Source organism: Microcaecilia unicolor, chromosome 1 (assembly GCF_901765095.1).
Source record: "Microcaecilia unicolor chromosome 1, aMicUni1.1, whole genome shotgun sequence".
Taxonomy (NCBI): domain Eukaryota; kingdom Metazoa; phylum Chordata; class Amphibia; order Gymnophiona; family Siphonopidae; genus Microcaecilia; species Microcaecilia unicolor.
Genome location: NC_044031.1, coordinates 759107342 through 759129737, shown reverse-complemented (window position 1 = coordinate 759129737; position 22396 = coordinate 759107342). Strand labels below are relative to the sequence as shown.

General features: G+C 45.3%; 1 protein-coding gene across 1 annotated transcript in view; it reads right to left on the bottom strand.

Moving 5' to 3' along the window:
• The window catches only part of LRRK1 (leucine rich repeat kinase 1), a 246932-nt gene that overhangs the window by 22042 nt on the left and 202494 nt on the right, over window positions 1-22396 (bottom strand). The window contains exon 28 of the mRNA XM_030189745.1: window positions 18414-18608. Within this exon, the coding sequence (XP_030045605.1) occupies window positions 18414-18608 (195 nt within the window). The remainder of the gene's footprint in view (window positions 1-18413; window positions 18609-22396) is intronic.

Below are 22396 nucleotides of genomic sequence, written 5' to 3'. Positions count from 1 at the left end.
CGCAGCGAAGGCAGGACTTCGGCATGCCTAACACTACGCCCTCGACCCATAAGCGAAAGGAACAAGGAAGTCCCTGACGAACACTTAGACGACTTTACCTGGTCGTGTTTTTCTTACAACCAAGGCACAAAAAGGTGCCTGAAATGACCAGATGACCACTGGAGAGAATCGGGGATGACCTCCCCTTACTCCCCCCAGTGGTCACTAATCCCCTCCCACCCTCAAAAAATATCTTTAAAAATATTGATTGCCAGCCTCCTAGGCAAGATGGCGGATTAGAGCGGACATGTGAGAGTGAGCTCCTGACTTCGAGAGGGGTTCAACTGCTGGCGAGCCAATCCTACCCCAGGAGATGGGGAAAAGGAAGGGGAAGCCCAGAGTCCTGTCCTCCTCAGCCCCTGGAACTGCTCCCGCTCACCGGCAATTGACCCTGGACCAAGTTGGCGTTCTTCCACGGGTCATGCAAACACCCACCTCGAATCGAGCCACAGAGGTTTCAGTGGTTCACAGCGATGGAGCGGTCTCGTTGAGCCCGCTCGAAAATGCAGCCCCTCCGCGACCCGGAAGTAGTTTCATCTCCGAGGTAGGATCGCCTAGTTCAGTTCCCGAAGTGGAGAGTAACGAAGCACTCCAAGGAGGAACCTCGGCGATTTTGGCCCTGATAGTGGAAACAGCTGGAAACTGGAGGGTCAATGCGACCTCGACCCCCATGCTCTCGGGAGCTACAACCGTAGGTGTAAAGGAGATGGTAAGACCGGCTGTGGTTACTTTGGATTCTCTATGGGACGCAATTCAGGGGATGAACTCCCTATTAACAAAGGTAACCAACTCTTTTACAAAAGATATTACAGACTTAAAACAAGTTCAGCAAAAGCTAGAGGACAAAGTTCAGGATCAAGGGAATCAAGTTGGAACTTTAAGAGCTGAACTCTACTACTACTACTACTATTTAACATTTCTAGAGCGCTACAAAGTGTACGCAGCGCTGTACAAACACAGAAGAAAGACAGTCCCTGCTCAAAGAGCTTACAATCTAATAGACAAAAAGTAAAGCATTTAAATTTAAAATATTTAAGCAGTCAAGCACAAGAGAACAGTCACAGAAGGACAGAAGATGTTGAAGGGTGGTCAGTGTGATTAGGTGTAACTCTGGTTGGAGTAGTGCGAGAAGGTGATAGAAGAATAGAAATGGGTGAGGTAAAGTAATGAGTGGGTTGATAGGGAGGTTATATAAGACATGTCACTCTAGGGGTGGGTGGGTAGAGGGGTAGGGTGGGTAGGATTAAGTCTAAAGCAGGAGAAGGTATTCTCTGCAGCCTATCTGTGAGATGGAAAATGCTCTCTGAAGCTGCTGCTATACGTTGTTAGTTTTCTCTCCCTGAAAGAGATCCAAGCCACACCCACGAAGTTCAAACTGTCAGTGGGGAGGGTGAGGGGAGGAAATGGCAGTGCTTGATGAAAAAGAGAGCTCAGTTTCTACGTTGCAGGTGTTTGCAGGAGAAGTCTCTAAAGATAGAGATATATTGAGGAGAAAATTGGAATTTTTGGACAATCAGGGGAGGAAGAATAATTTATGATTTATTAATTTTCCTAAAGCCCCTTTGATCTCACCAACTGATATGCTACGTAGATATTTCCAGGAAATATTAAAAATTCCAACAGAGGGTCTTCCACCTATTAATAAAACTCAGTATTTAACTGGGATTAAAAAATCGACCTCCCCGGCTGCTCAGAATCCAGCAGATAATGTAACAGACTTTTTGGAGAACTCACTGGACAATGTAACAGAGAGAACGACTCTTCTGGTGTCATTTGCGATAGAGTTGGATAGAAATAATATTTTCAAATTATACTTTAAACATTTAAATGAAAAGTTTCTAGGGGAACAAGTTCGTATATATCCAGATTTGAATAAAGATACCCAAATGCGGAGAAGAAAATTTATGAGTCTTAGGCCTAGGGCAGTATCGCTAGGAGCTGTATTTGTGTTAAAATTTCCATGTCGATGCATTGTGTCTTTAGAATCAGTGACTTATATGTTTCTTGAACCTCAAAAAATGAAAGTTTTCATTTGCGCTAGAGAAAATAGAGGAGAACAAACCTGAAAGTTCAATAGAGTTAATCGCTGATATTTGGCTGTGAGTAGTGCGCATGTTGCTGCTCTTAGATTAAAATGTATTTCCATGTTTTTTATAATTTATTCCTTGTATCTTGCCATAACTTTTATAGTGGTCTAAAAGATTTTGAATTATTTTCCATGTTAAATAATTTAATGGTCATATTTGTTTCCTTTTTCCTGACATTTAAGTTGTATGACTGAATGTAATATAAACTCAATAAAGAAAAATTAAAAAAAAAGATATATTGATTGCCAGCCTCAGATGTCATACTCAGGTTCATCACAGCAGTATGCAGGTCCCTGGAGCAGTTTTAGTGAGTGCAGTGCACTTCAGGCAGGCGGACCCAGGCCCATCCCCCCCCCCACCTGTTACACTTGTGGTGGTAAATGGGAGCCCTCTAAAACCCACCAGAAACCCACTGTACCCATAAGGGCTATGGTAGTGGTGTACAGTTGTGGGTAGTGGGTTTTAGGGGGGGGGTTGAGGGGCTCAGCACACAAGGTAAGGAAGCTATGTACCTGGGAGCAATTTATGAAGTCCACTGAAGTGCCCCCTAGGGTGCTCGGTTGGTGACCTGGCATATCAGGGGGACCAGTGCATTACAAATGCTGGCTCCTCCCATGACCAAATGCCTTGCATTTGGTCGTTTCTGAGATGGACGTCCTTGGTTTCCATTATCACCGAAAATCAGAAACGACCAAGGACGACCATCTCTAAGGACGACCAAATTTCAGGATTTGGGCGTCCCTGACCGTATTATCGAAACAAAAGATGGACGTCCATCTTGTTTCAAAAACATGGGTTTCCCCGCCCCTGGATGGGGATCTTTTGCAAGGACGTCCTCATCAAAACTTGGACGTCCCTTTCGATTATGCCCCTCCACGTGTTCCATGTGAAAATGAAACAACACACGGAAAGTGTTATGTGACAAAGAAAAAAAACAAACTTAAGTACAGTGAATTAGGTGCATTTGTCTTGCAAATAGTAAGAAAGCATAGATCATCACATTGAAAGTGTTATGTGACTAAGAACAAAACCACGTTTAAATTCTGTGAATTGAGTGCATTTGTCTTCCAAACAGGATAAATAAATCATCCTGAATTGTATAGAAGCGATGAGCATTGCGTGATTGTTAAGAAACTCACCATAAGTGTTGTAGTATCTAATTGATTCAATGTGCAGTAGCAAAGCTTTGATCCTTTAAGGATGAAAGAGTAAAGCACGCTGAAGCAATTCTTAACTTGATGTATAATTACTTAAAGTACAAAATAATTTGTAAAAACGTATTTTAAAAAGGCAACAAAATCAGCTGCATATCTCAGATACCATGTTGTGGGCATATGAAGAAAAAGACCGAACGTCTGTGATTAAATAAAAACATCTCCCTATCTTATTTGTAAAAACGTTTTTTTTTTAAAAAGGCGCTAAAATCAGCTGCATATCTCAGATACGTTATTGTGGGCAAATAAAGAAAAGGACTGAACGTCTTTGCTTAAATGAAAACATCTTCCTATCTTAAAATTTTAAGATGAAACTTAGCTTATAAGGATTCCGTGTTCTTGTCAATAAAAAAAGCTAGATTTAGTTGGTGATCCACATTAATATTATTATTATATGCGGACAGAAATATAGATTATAAAAAGCCACCAAAATAAGCTCAACGGGGGCTCAACATTCAGAGTTTCTATCTATTTATTTATTTATGACATTTAAATCCCACATTAAACATGACCTAAGCTGAAACCTGGGAGAGTTTAAAATCTTTTTTTTTTCCTGTGCCTAGATCAAAAGAGAAAGATGGCTTGTAGGAACATTTTCCTTTTGTTTTGTGGAATGCAGTGGTAAATTATAAAAACGCACTGAGGGGTAGATGCACTAAGGTCCTCGGAAGAGCCCTTCCCTTACCGATTCCATAGCGAATCGGTAGGGAACAGCCACGCATTAAGGAAACGGAATGCAAATGAGCTGCTCGTTGTAGCTCACTTGCATTCTCTATTCCCTCGGAAGCCAGTCGGCCAGTCGAGCATGCGCAGAGCAGCCAAGCGTTATGCTGGCTGCTCTGCGCATGCCAAATACATCCAAAAGGACGTCCCTGATGACATCCGCCTTTTCTGCTTTGCCTGTGGCCGTCCCTGTGCCGCCCGGGAAAGGAAGACGCCGCGCCACTCACCCCCTCCATGGCCTGCTGCAGGAAGGCTCCGATGCGGCTCGGGTTCCTCCCTTCCATGATCCTAGCAGGAGAGCGCAGTTGAGGATGTCCATCGTCCACGACTTCGACACCCGTCTACCTTCCGCTCCAGGTTTCTCTCAGCCAATCACAGCGCATTTAGCTCAGCTAAACGCGCTGTGATTGGCTGAGAGACCTCCAGGTCTCAGCTAAGCTAAACGGGATCACGCAGTGAAGGATGTCCAAAAAGGACGTCTTTTTTGGAGTGGGGTCCAATGAGTGAAGGACGTAATGAGTGAAGGACGTCTTTTTAGAGGGCTTTTTTTGTTTTTTTGAGTGAAGGACCTCCAAAAAGGCCGTCCCCGACGACATTTTTTTCTTCCGATTCTTTCCTTTGCCACAATGAGAGGTGTAGACCTCCCGTTAGGTTTTCCACGGTAAGGGGATCGGAAAATGGTAGTGCATCTCATTATAATAGCCTTTGGATCATTTGTGTTCCGTTTTCGTTAGCTGCTACCGTGACAGGAAAATGCCCTTTTGTGCATGTCCCTGTTTACTACTTGCACGTTAAACTGGCTAGAACCAGTTTAAAACCCATGTTGACGGCTCGTTAACTTTAGTGCATCTAGCCCTTTATTTCTTCTTTAAGTTTGGTTGTAAAAGGCATATTTTGGTTTTCTTTTTTGGGGGGTGGGGGTGGGGGTGGGAGAAGGTTAATCTTTGTCTCCCAGCTGCGTGTTTGTATATAGATGAGTCCTGGGAAAAATGATGGCTAAGGGAAAGCAGCAGCAGAACTGGAGCTGAATGACATTTATGTTTTCCAGATGGTGATGTACAGCTTGATGGGATGTTCTTTCTTGCAAGACCAGAGTAAATCATTTCCTAGTTTGTTGGCTGTGAAGTGACTGTTAAATTTATTTGCATGTTTAACTGCCTTTTTGATATACTGACATCAAGAAACTTGAAATGTAGAGGTGCCAAGGCTCCATTTCAATCAGCAAACATAGTTGATAGGAAGTTCATCGTACACACTGCACGATCTTATATAAAGTCCTTGAAGGAGTCCAGACACGGCAAGTCAATGTTAGACTCAGTTTGTAAAACTGGCTTCAAGGGGTTTATAGATTTGTGAAGAGGGATCACATCCGCTCTTCTCCAAAGCGGTGACAGAGAAGCTGCTGGAAACTAAAGGCCAGAAAGCCTCACTTCGGTTATTGGAAAAGTAATGGAAGGGATGCTGAAGGAAAGGATAGTGAATTTCCTGGAATCCAATAAGTTGCAAAATCCGCGACAACCTGGTTTTACCACAGGTAAATCGTGCCAAATGAATCTCATTGAATTCTTTGACTGGGTGACCAGAGAACTGAATCAAGGACGTGTGATAGATGTAATCTACTTACATTTCAGCAAAGCCTTTGACACGGTTCCCTCACAGGAGGCTCTTGAATAAACTTGACAGGCTGAAGATAGGACCCAACATAGCGAAGTGGATTAGGAACTGGTTGACGGACAGACGCCAGAGGGTGGTGGTTAATAGAATTCACTTGGAGGAGGGAAAGGTGAGTACTGGAGTGCCTCAAGGATTGGTGCTGGGGCCGAAGGGTTAGAAGGTAAAGTTTGCCTTTTTGCAGATGATACCAAGATTTGTAACAGAGTGGACACCCCAGAGGGAGTGGAAAACATGAAAAAGGATCTGCAGAAGTTAGAAGAATGGTCTAATGTTTGCCAATTAAAATTCAATGCAAAGAAATGCAAAGTGATGCACTTAGGGAGTAGAAATCCACGGGAGACGTATGTGTTAGGCAGTGAGAATCTGATATGTACAGATGGGGAGAGGGATCTTGGGGTGATAGTAGCTGAGGATCTGAAGGCGATGAAACAGTGTGACAAGGCGGTGGCCATAGCTAGAAGATTGCTAGGCTGTATAGAGAGAGGTGTGACCAGCAGAAGAAAGGAGGTGTTGATGACCCTTGTGAAGAGTCCGGGAGCACGGACTGGGAAACAGCTAAGGAAGAAGGGAGAAAGTCTCCTTCAGGGTGTCCTAAACCCGCACAGGAGAGCAGAGCCCGAAGATTCCGATCCACAAGGATCAAGCATGTCAGAGAAAGCAGCTTGTCACCTTCCCCAGAGAGAACAGTGAGATCCAAAGACTACATTTCCCAGCAGCCCTGGAGGGAGACACAGGGTAGAGCCAGGAAGAGTTCTCTACACTACCAGTCCCAGAATTCTAAGGGGAAGGAGGAGGATCTGAGGAGGATTAATCAGGAGGATGAGAGGGCTGTAGAAGAGCCTATTGATGACATCTTTTTATTATGGACTGGCGATGAAGAACATCTTTTACAGTTTGTGTCTGTTTTAAATAGGAGTCACCCGCGGATCAAGTTTACAGCACAAATGGACTCAACGCAAATCTCTTTTTTAGATGTATTGATCAACACTACTGTATTCCATAAATCGACAGATAGGAATACTTTTTTAAACTACGATAGCTGTCATCCAAGATCTTTAAAAGACAACTTACCTTTCTCAGTTTCTGAGACATTGGCGTATATGTTCCACGGAAAAAGAGTTTAAAATGCAATCTAAAAGACTCTCACAGATATTGGCCAAGAGAGGCTATCCTGAATATACACTAGGGAGAGCATATAAAAGAGCGAGATGGAACACTAGAGAGTAGTTATTGACCCCGAGAACTGATAAGCCGAATGTTCCAGATGACTACATTACCTATGTCACTCAATATAATATGGACTCCCCAAAATTAGTGAAGATCCTGAAGAAACATTGGACTTTAATTAACACATTGCCATGCTTTGAGAATATTAAATTGAGGCTAGCGTACAGTAGAAGTTTAAATTTGAAAGAGCATCTGTGTCCAGCAGTCTTACCAAGTGTGCCATCTACGATTATATCTTTTGATAACGTGAACGACCATTGGAAATGGGGTGACTGTAATTACTGTTCGATTATGGATGAGACTCATGTGTTCACGAATCCGGTTGATGATAAGATATACATATTAAAACAATATACCAATTGTAGATCTAGTGGTGTAGTTTATTGCAACAAGATATATGTGGGGCAAACGATGACGATGTTAACAACGAGACTAAGGGAGCATAAGAGCTCCATTCATACCAATCGTACTGGGCTTCCATTAGCAATGCATTGCAATATGCATCAACATTCCTTTGAAGAGTTGCGATGCGTGGTTCTTCAATCTACTTATCAAACTAAAAGAGGTGGAGATTATCAGAAGTTCCTGTTACAATGTGAGCAAAAATGGATATTCAGATTACATTCTTTGCACCCGACGGGTTTAAGTCACCGTGTTGAGTGGAGTCACTTTTTCTAGAGTTTTCCTATTGGTAATTTGACCTCACAGCGTCTGATGTCAGAATTTTTATAAAGCAGCCATCTTGGCCTGTCAGTGAGTCAATAGGAGAGCGTAACATTTCGTGCTGACCTTTCTTCCAAGTATGTGTGTGGTTATTTATGATATTATTGAGTTTTTGTGCTATCTTTAATGTTAATATTTCTTCCTCAGACTGTGCGTTAGAGGCCCTGAAGCAGCCATGCGAAACGCTGGCCAACGTCGGCCCCGCATTTAGTACCTGAGAGAGAAGAATTCAGCGATTTACGCTATCCACAAAGCACCCGCTATAAAGATAAGTGTGGTGTCTATTTAACATTGATAGTTTTATTAGTAAAGCACAACTAATAAGTTAAACAATTGAAAATAAAGTAAAATTAATGAAATTTAAAATAGTTTAAGCAGTAGCGGTTTTTTGTGCCAATGATGAAAGTAGGGTCTTTTGACCCGATTTAGCTTCAACAGATCAATTCAAGACCTGGAAGCTTTTTGAGGCTTTTTCCGCTATTTTGGTATACTATTCAGTTGTTAGTAGTCATTTTGTGACACCAGTTCTCTTTGTTTTGTTCATTGATGAAGTCGATCTGCAACCGGACATAGATTTGGATATTAGCTAAAATATACCGTATTTTTCGGACTATAAGACGCACTTTTTTCCCCCCAAATTTGGGAGGAAAATGGGGGGTGCGTCTTATAGTCCGAAGGTAGAGATTTCCCTCCCTCCCTCTGAGTTCGGGATCGCCCTCCCCCCGGCCCTGTCACCACTTCTCCCTACTCACGTCACACGATCTTCCCTGGTGGTCTAGTGACGTCGGGGCAGGAAAGAGCCCCCTCTTTCCTGCTCAGCGCGCTGCTCTCCGTCCTCCTGTATGCAGCCTGACGGTCTCGGTGAGATTCAAAATGGCCGCCGAGACTTCAATTCTCAGCGGCCATTTTGAATCTCGCCGAGACCGTCAGGCAGCATACAGGAGGACGGAGAGCGGCGCGCTGGGCAGGAAAGAGGGGGCTCTTTCCTGCCCCGACGTCACTAGACCACCAGGGAAGATCGCGTGACGTGAGTAGGGAGAAGTGGTGACAGGGCCGGGGGGAGGGCGATCCCGAACTCGGACAAGACGCACCGGAGCACCTAGGTTTTAGAGGAGGGAAAAAGGAAACATTTTTTTTTCCTATTTCCCTCCTCTAAAACCTAGGTGCGTCTTATGGTCCGGTGCGTCTTATAGTCCGAAAAATACGGTAGATTAATACATGCATCCAGCTTTTCATACTTGAGTTCACAAATGTGGAATGCTCTACCATTGGACCTGAAAATAATTCGTAACCTAATTAACTTCCGTAAGGCACTGAAAACACATCTCTTTAATAAGATATACCATAATGACTTATAATTGGAACTGTAATTCACCATCATTTACTTAACAATCGGATTACTGTCTCCCTATATCGTATTGTTTAATTTTAATAAGCAATCCATGTTCAATATGTGATACCATTTGAATATTTTCCCTTTTTTTGCCCGACTGTTCATTTAGCATTCATGTTCTATATATATTACCAATTGTATATGTATTCTGAAATGACATAAGTCATGACGGAAAATTGTAAGCCACATTGAGCCTGCAAATAGGTGGGAAAATGTGGGATACAAATGCAACAAATAAATAAATACCCTGGGATTCCATATATCGCGCTGAGATTTCAGTGCAGAAATCGTAGTGTATTCCATAACAATGCGCGTAACTTAGTTAACAAGCTAATCAGCGCTGTTAACTGGATGTTAGCAGTCAATTAGCAGCACTAATTGGCATTAATTAGAATTTAAGCACACTACTTGCTAAGCGTTACCCATAAATTCCAGAGTGCAGGACAAAGTTATATGTTTAACTCATCAGGCTCTGTACTCAAAGTTGTATGCCGCAATATTTAAAACATGTGATTCAGGAGTGTCAGGCCACCCAGATCTTTGCGATCTGAGAATATGAAATTTTGGGCATGGGTCATGCATCGCGTCCAGAAAAATATCGCTGTATCAGCAATGAATGATATTTCTGTGGACACGATTCTCTTTGCAGTTTTTGCTCGTGTTCTTCACCTACGTATTTTCTACATTTACCTATTGCATCAGTCTTTCTAAAGGCTTGATTTGGTTCAGCTCCACTTACTGGCATTTACCACATACAGACTCCCGAGGCAGGTGTTTATTGCCAAAACACGGTGCCGTGTAGAGTCTTTATCTTCTGTTATTAAACAACATTTTTTATTCCTGATTTTTTTCGGCTCCTTGGTCTCTTCGGAAGTGTCCTGTTGATCACGCTACTCCCTCTGTCTCTGAGCCAGATGAGTAGCTCATACTGAAGCAAGATTGTGCTTATCTAACTTGGTAGAGGACAGCCAACAGCTTTGACCAGATAGGAAATGTAAACAGAAAGAGAGAGAAAAAAAAGCCAACTGGGACAGCTCTATGCATAGTTAAACAATTCAGTTCGGAAGACTTTTTTTTTTTTTTAATCTGTAGGAAATGTCTCTAGGACAGAAAAAGAAGGATCCTTTTTCCCTGGCTGAAACTGAGATTATTTTCTCAGGTAAAAGTATAGATAACTTCATAATATCAGAATGGATTCTTGTGGGATATACAGCCAAGGTCCTAGACCAAAATAAACAGTCTAATCTTCAGTGCAGATATACAGATAGGAGATCTTAAGCTGTAAAGAATAAAGCAGAGCATACAGTTGATATGAGAACTAACATAGAAATGAACAGCAAGCAGGGTGTTCTAGCATATTCACAAATACAGGTCTCTAGATTAGCAATTATCTGACAATTAATACTAATACTGATCCTTTCTAATTTGATTATGTTAATCACATTATCACTATTGGTCATTATAATTGCAAAGGGCTAAAATATAAATCCACATATGCGACCAGTTTCTCCTACCTCTGCACGCAGCTATGGAACGCACTACCGGAGGCCATAAAAACAACGCAAGACCTAACTACCTTCAGAAGGCTACTGAAAACAGATCTTTTTAAGAAGGCATACAATAAACATCCATCTTAAATACTAAATAATAACACTATACACGGTCTACATAAAACCGAAACCCTTTTTCACATAACCAAAGATCACGCACTGGGAGACGGGACTGGTGGTTGGGAGGCAGGGATAGTGCTGGGCAGACTTATAAGGTCTGTGCCAGAACCGGTGGTGGGAGGTGAGGCTGGTGGTTGGGAGGCGGGGCTGGTGGTTGGGAGGCGGGGATAGTGCTGGGCAGACTTATAAGGTCTGTGCCAGAGCAGGTGGTTGGGAGGCGCTGCGTATGGGAGGCGCTGCGTATGCCTTGTAGCGCTATAGAAATGCTAAATAGTAGTAGTAGTAGGTGGTTGGGAGGCGGGGCTGGTTGTGGGCAGACTTATACGGTCTGTGCCAGAGCCGGTGGTGGGAGGTGGGGATAGTGCTGGGCAGACTTATACGGTCTGTGCCACAGCCGGTGGTTGGGAGGCGAGGCTGGAGGTTGGGAGGCGGGGATAGTGCTGGGCAGACTTATACGGTCTGTGCCAGAGCCGGTGGTGGGAGGCGGGGCTGGTGGTTGGGAGGCGGGGATAGTGCTGGGCAGACTTATAAGGTCTGTGCCCTGAAGAGGACAGGTACAAATCAAAGTAGGGTATACACAAAAAGTAGCACATATGAGTTTATCTTGTTGGGCAGACTGGATGGACCGTGCAGGTCTTTTTTCTGCCGTCATCTACTATGTTACCTCATGTCGAATAGGCTCTTTTATAGTAGATGACCTAATGTATGTTACATTCCAATTCATACCTCAGAAAACTTCATGTAGTACCTTATTGTATTCCTCTCTACCATGATCTACTCCATTTATGTTATGTCCCATGTACGTTCCATTGTATATTTCTTAACATGTATGTCCGCACATTAATGCAATACCATCTGTAATTCTATTACCCGGAAATGGCATCCGCCATTACGGCAAATGTAAGCCACATTGAGCCTGCAAATTGGTAGGAAAATGTGGGATACAAATGCTACAAATAAATAAATAAATATCTTACCTGTTTTATTTTGTGTTATGTAAATAATTCTACTGACCTATCTACCTAATTTCTTACACAGTGATATGTTAAATTAGACCATACCTCTTACTCTGTTATACCTTCTGCAACATAGTGTAAGCCACATTAGGCCTACAAATAGGTGGGGAAATGTGGTGTACAAATGCCTCAAATATATAAATCTGACTTCAGGATCCACACCTGACAAAGAATAATAGGGAGAGGCAGTTAATGTGAGTTGCCTTTTTTTTTTTGCAACGCAAGGAGAGAAGAGCTAATAAATGTCTGGATTTGCCTACTGAGAGTCATACAGCTGAGAGAGTCAGGCAGCACAATTAGAAAAAAAAACCCCTCCAAACATCAGCTGATATAAACAAGAAGAGAATTCTGGTGGGAAAAACTGTGACAGAAAATTTAAAACAACACCTATAAACAGTCTTCCACATAAAGAGTCCTCTAACATAGAGAGTTACACATAAATATTAACTGCTTAAAGAAACTGGAAGGAAAAGGTTTTCTGTCAGTTACTCGAGCAGCTGAGCAGGAGAGCGTCCTTGCTGTGAGGAATGAACAAGCCAGATACCTATGTGTGTTTAAAAAGGAACAGAAACACAGACACCACCAGTACACTGAAATAGCTGAAATAAATCAGAACAGGCTCACCAAATGCAGGTTGATTTCCAACGAAGACATTCACGGTCAAGGGAGGGGGGTAGGGTGGTGGTAGGGATCTCAGTATCCACTGAGATAAACCCTTACGTTCCCGCCCGTAACCTCCGTTCACAGGATAAATCCCTCCTCTCAGTACCCTTCTCCACCACCGCCAACTCCAGGCTCCGCTCATTCTGCCTCGCCTCACCCCATGCTTGGAACAACCTTCCTGAGCCCTTACGCCAAGCCCCCTCCCTGCCCGTCTTCAAGTCTTTGCTTAAAGCCCACCTCTTCAATGCTGCGTTCGGCACCTAACCCTTACCGTTCAGTGAATCCAGACTGCCCCAATTTGACTGCCCCTATCGGACCGACCGTTCACTTGTCTATTAGATTGTAAGCTCTTTGAGCAGGGACTGTCTCTCTTTGTTAAATTGTACAGCGCTGCGTAACCCTAGTAGCGCTCTAGAAATGTTAAGTAGTAGTAGTAGTATTAGCTTCACAGAACAGCTGCATTTTTTAAATAGGAGCTTATGCCAAAGAAGGCACCCCAACTCAACTGAAACCCAGATATTAAACTGGGTCGGGAGAACAAGTCCAGGAGCCCCCCCCCCCCCCCCCTCAACTCAACTGAAGCATAGCTGAAGCTGGTTCATGGAAACAAGCCAAACAGGCACCCCCCAAGTCAACTGAGACTCAGCACAAAACTGGTTCAGGAGAAAAAACCCCTATAAAGGTAGTTAAAGATCAACTGAAACTAGTTAGAAACCAGATCAGGAGCAAGGCTGTTAGACAATCATCCCTCTTCTTGGGAGATGAGAAATACTGAACATTCTATGCAGCATGATACTCTTAAGGGGCGAATCACTTGAGAACTATTTTTATTCTCTGTCTCCATCCACTGGCAGACTGACACAACCCATTGGTTTGGACTGGTCTGATAGGATGCTATGGACTTTCTCTGATTTGTTTTAAATGCACTACTAAGTAGCTTCATTGAGTGCCCCGAGTCCTTGTAATTTTGATAAAAAGTAAAGAAATGATTCATGTCTACCCATTCTACTCTACTCAATATCAAACATATAAATGGCGAGTGACTGTACTCACCCGCAAATGCACAGTAGAGACTTCCCTCTCTGTCCCGCCCTCACGTCAATACGTGATGACGGGGGTGGGACAGAGAGGGAAACTGCGCGAAGGGGAGGGAGGGAGTGAACCGCCGATGTCGCTACCGCTCCCCCCACCCGGAGTTGCCGCCGCCCCCCTCCACCCGGCCCGAGCACTCTCTTCTTCGGTATTGAACTTACATCGCCGACACGCAGCAGGCAGATCAGCTGAGCTCCCATCGGCCTTCCTTCCCTGCCTGTGTCCCCCCCCCCCTTGCCGACGTTACATCACACGAGGGTGGGACACAGGCAGAGAAGGAAGGCCGACGGCAGCTCAGCTGATCTGCCCTGCTGCGTTTTCGGCGATGTACGTTCAATAGTGAAGAGAGGGCCCGGGCCGGGTGGAGGGGTGGCGGCGGCGACTCCGGGGGGGGGGGGGGGGGGGACCGGTAGCGGCGACCTCGGGGGGGGGGGGGCCTTGGGAAAACCCCATACTAGCCGGGCTCAACGGCTAGTTTTATAGACCTCTAACATATCCCCCCTCAGCCGTCTCTTCTCCAAGCTGAAGAGCCCTAGTTTCTTTACTCTTTCCTCATAGGAAAACAATCCCATCCACTTATCATTTTCATCGCCCTTCTCTGTATCTTTTCTAATTCCGCTATATTTTTTTTGAGTTGTGGTGACCAAAATTGTAAACAATATTCGAGGTATGGTTGCACCATTGAGCGATGCATCATAATATTCTCAGTTGTGTTTTCCATTCCTTTCCTAATAATTCCTAGCATACTATTTGCTTTCATAGCTGCCACTCCACACTGAGTAGAGGGTTTCAACGTTTCATCAACGATGACACCTAGATCCTTTTCCTGGGTGATGAATCCTAATATAGAACCTTACAGCACATAGCTATAGTTTGGATTCGTCTTTCCTATCGGCATCACTTTGCACTTGCTCACATTACATGCTCGATAGAGTTGGACCTAATGTTATCGGTAACCTCTCGGTTCTGGTTTAATACACTGGAGAAGACTATAATTAGGGGGAAAATAAATGGTGATAAATTTAATGAGGTGTTGTAAGCAATCAATATGAATAAAAATACAAATGTTGCTTTAATAGTAGAATCTTGGAATTTATTTATTTTAAAACTTGTACTCGCTTACACCTAAGCAGTTCCCAATAAACATACATAAAAATAACAGACATATCCATGTTTTTTCTAGCTTATCCGTATAAATGCATGATAAGATTTGGAGAGTCAAAGTATATATTTTATGTACCTGAACAATTAAAAGTTTTTCTAGTTATGAAAAGACTTAAATAATCAAACATATAAACGGCGAGTGACCGACTCACTCGCAAATGCGCAGTAGAGACTTCCCTCTCTGTCCCGCCCCCGCGTCAATACGTGATGACGAGGGCGGGACAGAGAGGGAAACTGCGTCGCCGAGGTTGATACCGCACCCGCCCACCCGAGGTCACCGCTACCGTTCCCCCCCCCCCCCCCCACACACACACACAAACACCCCCGGCCCGGGCCCTCTCTCCGCTACTAAACTTACACATCCATTCGCCGGAACGCAGCACGCACATCAGCTGAGCTGCCATCGGCCTTCCTTCCCTACCTGTGTCCCGCCCTCACTGACGTTACGTCACAGGAGGGCGGGACACAGGCAGAGAAGGAAGGGCCAACGGCAGCTCAGCTGATGTGCGTGCTGCGTTCCGGCGAATGGATGTGTAAGTTTAGTAGCGGAGAGAGGGCCTGGGCCGGGGGTGTGTGTGTGTGTGTGTGGGGGGGGGGGGTAACGGTAGCGACCTCGCGGGGAGGGAGGGAGGGGGAAGGAAGGAAGGAAAACCCCAACACCAGCCCGTTTTTACGGGCTCAACTGCTAGTATTAAATAAAAGAAGAAATGTGAGCCTCCATTCACTGTCTTACTTTATAATGTATATTTTTTAATTTACTCCTTTATTTTATATCACAACCCCTTAAAGTGGTCTAAGGAAGTTTGTGTTGTATTTCCTATTTAATTGAAATTCCTAAAAAATAATATTTCAACTGTGTTTCTGTAAACAAGTATTTTTGACTTGTAATGTTTAAATTAACATTATAATAAAAAAAACAAAAAAACCAACCCCCCCCCCCCCCCAGACATATACATAAACACTTTAGAGAATTACAATAAGTAGCTGCTAAGTCCCCACCTCATCAGGTAGAGAACGGAATTGGAAAAGGTGAAGCGAAGGGCGACTAAAATGATAGCGGGGATGGGACAACTTCCCTATGAAGAAAGACTAAGGAAGCTAGGGCTTTGGGAGACATGATAGAGGTATATAAAATAATGAGTGGAGTGGAACAGGTGGATGTGAAGCGTCTGTTCACACTTTCCAAAAATACTAGGACTAGGGGGCATGCGATGAAACTACAGTGTAGTAAATTTAAAACAAATCGGAGAAAATGTTTCTTCACCCAACGTGTAATTAAACTCTGGAATTCATTGCCGGAAAATGTGGTGAAGGCGGTTAGCTTAGCAGAGTTTAAAAAGGGGTTGGACGGTTTCCAAAAAGACAAGTCCATAAACCACTACTAAATGGACTTGGGAAAAATCCACAATTCCAGGAATAACATGTATAGAATGTTTGTACGTTTGGGAAGCTTGCCAGGTGTCCTTGGCCTGTATTGGCCGCTATCGTGGACAGGATGCTGGGCTCGATGGACTTTTCCCAGTGTGGCATTACTTATGTAATTATTTTACTGTTTTGACTGTCTGATCATATTTCCAGTTGCTCTTTCATTGTCTTTACATTTATATTTGTGATTTGGGTATATCCCTTGGTTTTGTGTACCTCTACTTTTAAACATGTGAACTTACATGTCTGTTTCTCCACTTAAATGGGACTTGATATACCACCTTTCTGAGGTTTTTTGCAATTACATTCAAAGCGGTTTACATATATTCAGGTACTTATTTTGTACCAGGGGCAATGGAGGGTTAAGTGACTTGCCCAGAGTCACAAGGAGCTGCAGTGGGAATCGAACCCAGTTCTCCAGAATCAGAGTCCGCTGCACTAACCACTAGGCTACTCCTCCACTAGCAACATTCCATGTAGAAGCCTCCTTTGCAGATCAGCAAGGCGGCCGTGCAGGCTTCTGTTTCTGTGAGTCTCACATCCTGCACAGAAACAGAAGCCTGCGCGGCCGCGTTGCTGATCTGCAACGGCAGGCTTCTACATGGAATGTTGCTAGTGGAATAGCAACATTAACATTCCATGTAGAATCTCAAATAGTAGCAACAGAATCTCAATAGCAGCAACATTCCATGTAGAATCTGAAATACTAGCAACAGAATCTCCAATAGTAGCAACATTCCATCTAGAATCTTCAATAATAGCAACATTCCATCTAGAATCTCAAATAGGGAAATGGGACTTGACATACAGCCTTTCTGAGGTTTTTGCAACTACATTCAAAGCGGTTTACATATATTCAGGTACTTATTTTGTACCAGGGGCAATGGAGGGTTAAGTGACTTGCCCAGAGTCACAAGGAGCTGCAGTGGGAATCGAAGTCAATTCCCCAGGATCAAAGTCTGCTGCACTAACCACTAGGCTACTCCTCCACTCATTCCACCAATAAGAGCCAACCTCATCAGTGATGTCACAATGGCTTGATTGCCCGATACTTGGCTCTGATATTGTGATGTCATAAGGGAAAGGGGGGGAAAGGGGGGGAAAGGGAACTGGGACTTGATATACTGCCTTTTCTGAGGTTTTTGCAACTACATTCAAAGCGGTTTACATATATTCAGGTACTTATTTTGTACCAGGGGCAATGGAGGGTTAAGTGACTTGCCCAGAGTCACAAGGAGCTGCAGTGGGAATCGAACTCAGTTCCCCAGGATCAAAGTCTGCTGCACTAACCACTAGGCTACTCCTCCACTCATTCCACCAATAAGAGCCAACCTCATCAGTGATGTCACAATGGCTTGATTGCCCGATACTTGGCTCTGATATTGTGATGTCATAAGGGAAAGGGGGGGAAAGGGGGGGAAAGGGAACTGGGACTTGATATACTGCCTTTTCTGATGTTTTTGCAACTACATTCAAAGCGGTTTTACATAGTATATTCAGGTACTTATTTTGTACCAGGGGCAATGGAGGGTTAAGTGACTTGCCCAGAGTCACAAGGAGCTGCAGTGGGAATCGAACCCAGTTCCCCGGGATCAAAATCCACTGCACTAACCACTAGGCTACTCCTCCAATCCAAATGACTTACAGAACGTTATCCTCTAAAGGGAATACACTATAATTAAAGTATTTTATGCAGGTCAATGTGTGTTTTGACTGAGGTTTTCATCCACCTGAGAAAAAGGAGTAGACACAACTAATGTGCTTTGTGCCTGCTTCATGGGTACTCTGTATCTATACATGATGATGGAATTTTCAAAGGCAAACTGTGAGGAGTAACAAAAAAAATGGCACACTGAAAAAGAGTGAGAATAGCCTGGGACAAGAGACGATATTCTCTCTAGAGAATACGCAGTGGCGTTCCTAGGGGGGCTGACACCCGGGGCGGATCGCCGATGCGCCCGGCCCCCCCGGGTGCAGCGCCCCCCCCCCCCCCCCCCGGCGAAAGAACCCCCCCCCGGGTGCACGCCGCTGGGGGGGGGGGGGGGGGTTGCTGCACGCCTGCCGGCTCTTCGTTTTCATGCTCCCTCTACCCCGGAACAGGAAGTAACCTGTTCCGGGGCAAAGGGAGCATGAAAATGAAGAGCCGACAGGCGCGCGGCACCCCCCCAGCGGCATGCACCCGGGGCGGACCGCCCCCACCTTGGTACACCACTGAGAATACGCTGCCTCCCTCCCCTTGCTTTCCCACTGGAGCACAAGACTCCTGGGATTATCCGGTATGTTTTAAGCTCCCCCTGATGTACCTTTTCTGGTTTTGTGTCCCAACACTCCATCATCAGAACCTGCATCTTATGGAACTTCACTTCTTCCGGCTGCCCCAGAATCGGACGGATCCCTTTGGACAGCTTCTTGGCGATTTGCAGTTGGTGATGTCCCAGTGCAGGCCGTTGCCCCGACAGCAATTCATACAGGACCATCCCATAAGAGAACATATCCACCTGAAGGAAGCAAGATGCCATGTCTGCTTTATTTTAAGCAGTGTGTAAATGGATATTTTAATAGTGGTAAAAAAGCATGTAGGAACCAATATCTATTCCTTAGAGTCCCTCCGGACCGGTCCAGGAACTGACTGGTGGGTTGTGCACGCCTTCCAGCAGGTGGAGACTGACTCTAGAGAGCCAATAAGAGCCCTGGCCAACTAGCCCTAGATTCAGTATTTTCAGTCTCCAGCAGGTGGAAGGAGGTGAGCCCTTCAGTCTCTTCTCAGATTTTTTCTGTCTTTTCCCTTTCTAAAGGTAGTTTGTTTAAAAAATAAAAAAACAAAAGCCTGTTTGATTTACTTCTGTGCCCCAGGGTATTCAGGCTTCATCTGACTGAGTGCAGTGTACACTTCAGTCTGCCTAGGGGTGTTACACCCGGGGGGGGGGGGGGGGGGGGGGCGTCATGAGTCCCTCCCCCCACGTTTTCCTCCTGTGGTTCCCCAGCAAATTGTTCTTATTTTAGGGCTGGGAAGTGCCCAGACTCTCCGGAGGGAGAATACTGCAGCTGTTGGAGAGGCAGCCACGTTAAAAAAACAACCCCCCCAAACTTTAATCTGTACAGCTACAGCGTGTTCTACAGAGCAGCTCTAGGGCAGCGTTTTTTTTGTTAAAGGAGTTCCCTTGGTTGGTCAGATCGTTTGCCGGTTTCTTATTAAAAAAAAAAGGTGTGATTGCGCCGCGGGCACGCTATGGCGGAAAAGCTGCGCAGATGCTCCGTTTGTCAGCGTTGGGGGGTTGGAGCCTCTGGCGCTTGTAAATATTCAACCGCTGTGGACTCAGCTGGGTCAGCTGTTTCTCTGCCGGCTTCTGGTCCCGTCGCGTCTCTCTCTCAGGCAGTACCGGTTCAGTCTGCACGGAGGGCAGACTCTGTTCCCACTCCCGTTTTGGCAGGAGCGGCGGCCATTTTACCTTCCCCCTCCGTTTTGGAAGACCGGGCCTCTTCTTCTGTTCCTCATCCAGCAGTTTTGCCTCCTGCTCCGGCGGGGGGGGGGGGGGGGGGGGGGGCTTCTGGAGGGAGGATTCCCACCAGAGTTTGTACTTCAGATGTACCAAGCCTTTTTACTAAAACAGGCAAGGCCCTTCTCCTCTTTCCTTGGGGGACTCTGGTGCCAGGCAAGGTGTCTCGGCCAAAAGGCCTAGAGAATCCTGGAGATTGGAGGAAGATCAAACTTCAGATCCAGATTTGGAGATGCCCTTTTTAGAAGACATGGAAATGCAGGATGATCCACAATTAGAGGATCTGGGTTCCTCGGAGGCAGGGATGGATCCCTCTATCCCAGGTGAGGATCCGTCGCTGGTGTGTGTATTTCACAAAGAGGACTTACAGGAGCTCATTTCATTGGTGGCTGGCACTTTACATTTTGAGGAGGAACAGCTTGCGGTTCAGAAGGTCCGCAAGGTTGATCTCCTAGTTAAGGGTATCAGGCATCCTGGGAAAACTTTTTCTATGCACCAGGACATTAGGGATATCATCCAGGCTCAGTGGGATTTCCCGGATTCTCCTTTTAGTCTAGCAAGATCCATGGTGCGCCTTTATCCAGTCCCAGATATTGATAAATCTCTTCTGAAGGTGCCTGTGGTAGATGCAGTAGTGTCTGCGGTCACTAAGCGCAATACAGTCCCAGTAGACGGTGGTACGGCTCTTCGGGATGTTCAGGATCGTAGGCTGGAGGCCCTCTTAAAGAGTAGTTTTGACGTCTCCTCTCTGGCTGTGCAGGCGGCTATTTGTGGCTCTTTAGTAGCTAGAGCATGCTTTTGGTGGGCCGAGCGAGTTTTGGACAGGTCTTCCGATGATTTGTCTTCAACTGACACAGAGGTGGCCAAGATTGAGATGGGCTCTGCTTTTTCAGCAGATGCTTTGTATGACTTGTTGAGGGCATCATCGAAATCCATGGCCCTCAACGTGGCAGCTCATCATTCTCTCTGGCTGAGGGGTTGGTCTGCGGATGCTGCATCTACGTCTAAGTTGAGGAAGTTCCCTTTTTTTAAGGTTCCTTTTTGTTTGGGCCCGAATTAGACAAACTGGTCAATAGTTTGGGAGACACCAAGGTTCCTCATCTACCAGAAGATCATCCTAGAGCTCCTCAGCGCTATTCTGGTTTTAGCTGTGGGCGAGGACAGGATTTCCGCCGTTTTCGGTCAGTCAGAGGTGTTCTGCCGCAGCGGTCTCGTTTCTTCCAGAGGAACCAGTCCTTTCGCAGACTCCGTCAAGGAGGTAGAGACTCCGGTTCTTCTTTTCAGTCCACAACCCGTCCAGCCCAATGAAGATGCGAGGGCCCCTCCTCTGATTCCGGTGGGAGCACATTTAGCTCTGTTCTTTCAGAGGTGGGCCCAAATTACCACAGATCAGTGGGTTTTGGAGGTTATTGTTAAACTGTACAGCGCTACGTAACCCTAGTAGCGCTTTAGAAGTGTTAAGTAGTAGTAGTAGAAGTAATAGTAGTAGTTATTCGAGACGGGTACACCTTAGAATTTGTTCGTCTTCTCTGATGCCTTTCTAGAGTCTCCCTGCCGATCTCGTCTAAAGGCGGGAGCAGTTCGGGACACTCTGTTAAGACTTATTCTTTGGCTGACCGGCACGGCGGTGTCACTGTTTTGCCGTTGTTGAATTATAATTTCCATGGAATGGCTGCTCAGATACCCGGTGGCACAGAAGGCGTTTTTCTCTCTTGATCCTTCTCCTGCTTTGTTACTTATATACTGAATCTAGGGCTAGTTGGCCAGGGCTCTTATTGGCTCTCTAGAATCAGAGTTCTCAGTCTCCACCTGCTGGAAGGCGTGCACAACCCACCAGTCAGTTCCACGGAAAAAAAAATACCCAAACCAAAAAGCAGGACTAAAGGAAAGCAAATTAGCAGGTAAGATCTAATTTCTCCTTCTGTAAACACAAACATTTTCCTCTGAAGTAAGGGCCAGCAAAATGCAATGGTATTTCTTCTGTTTGCCCTGTAAATTAAATCTGCATTGCACTGAAGTGGAAACATCTCCCAGCACTTCAAAGAGTTATTTTCACAGATACAAAAATTGTTTGCTTTGGTAATGGCTGTTCAGGTTAGATACATCTTCTACTACAACATTAATCACAGCAAAGTCACCTCAAATGCCAGATCGCTAAAATGCAGCACCTCTGGGCAAACGGGACCAATGGGCCGATGGTCAAAAGCCCCGCTCTGTTCCAAACAGCACTCTAAAAATAGCATCGGAAGAGCGTGGGGCTATAATGCCCCCCCCCCCCAATGATCAAAGCTAGCAGCATGCAAATTTATGTGCACTATTATCTCTGATAATGGGGGTATATCTGCAGGACGAATGTGCCTGGGCATTCGCCCAAGACACAATCCTTCCGCAGAAGCTGTTTGATAGGTCCGGGCTATCAAAAGTCCGGATCTGTCAAAAAGCAGAAGAGGTTTGACAGGTCCGGGATTTTCTCCCGGACCAGTGAAACCTAAGCCTCCCCCCCCCCCCCCCCCAACACAAGAACTGGAGGTCCGGTGGACCTCCAGGACCCCCACCCCCAAAGCACAAAAACCCTGGTGGTCCAAAGGGACTGCTAGCTTCCCCCTCACTTCGCAGAAAAACCCTGGTGGTCCAGTGGGACCACTATCTCCCCACGGCAGCCCACCTCTCTATATAGTTGTAATAGTGGGAGGAGGGAAGGACTAGCACTTCCTCCCTCCTCTTCGGGTGCCTTCCCAAAATGGTGGCATCCTGCCCTGCCCAATGCATCCTGGGATGAGCTAGGCAGG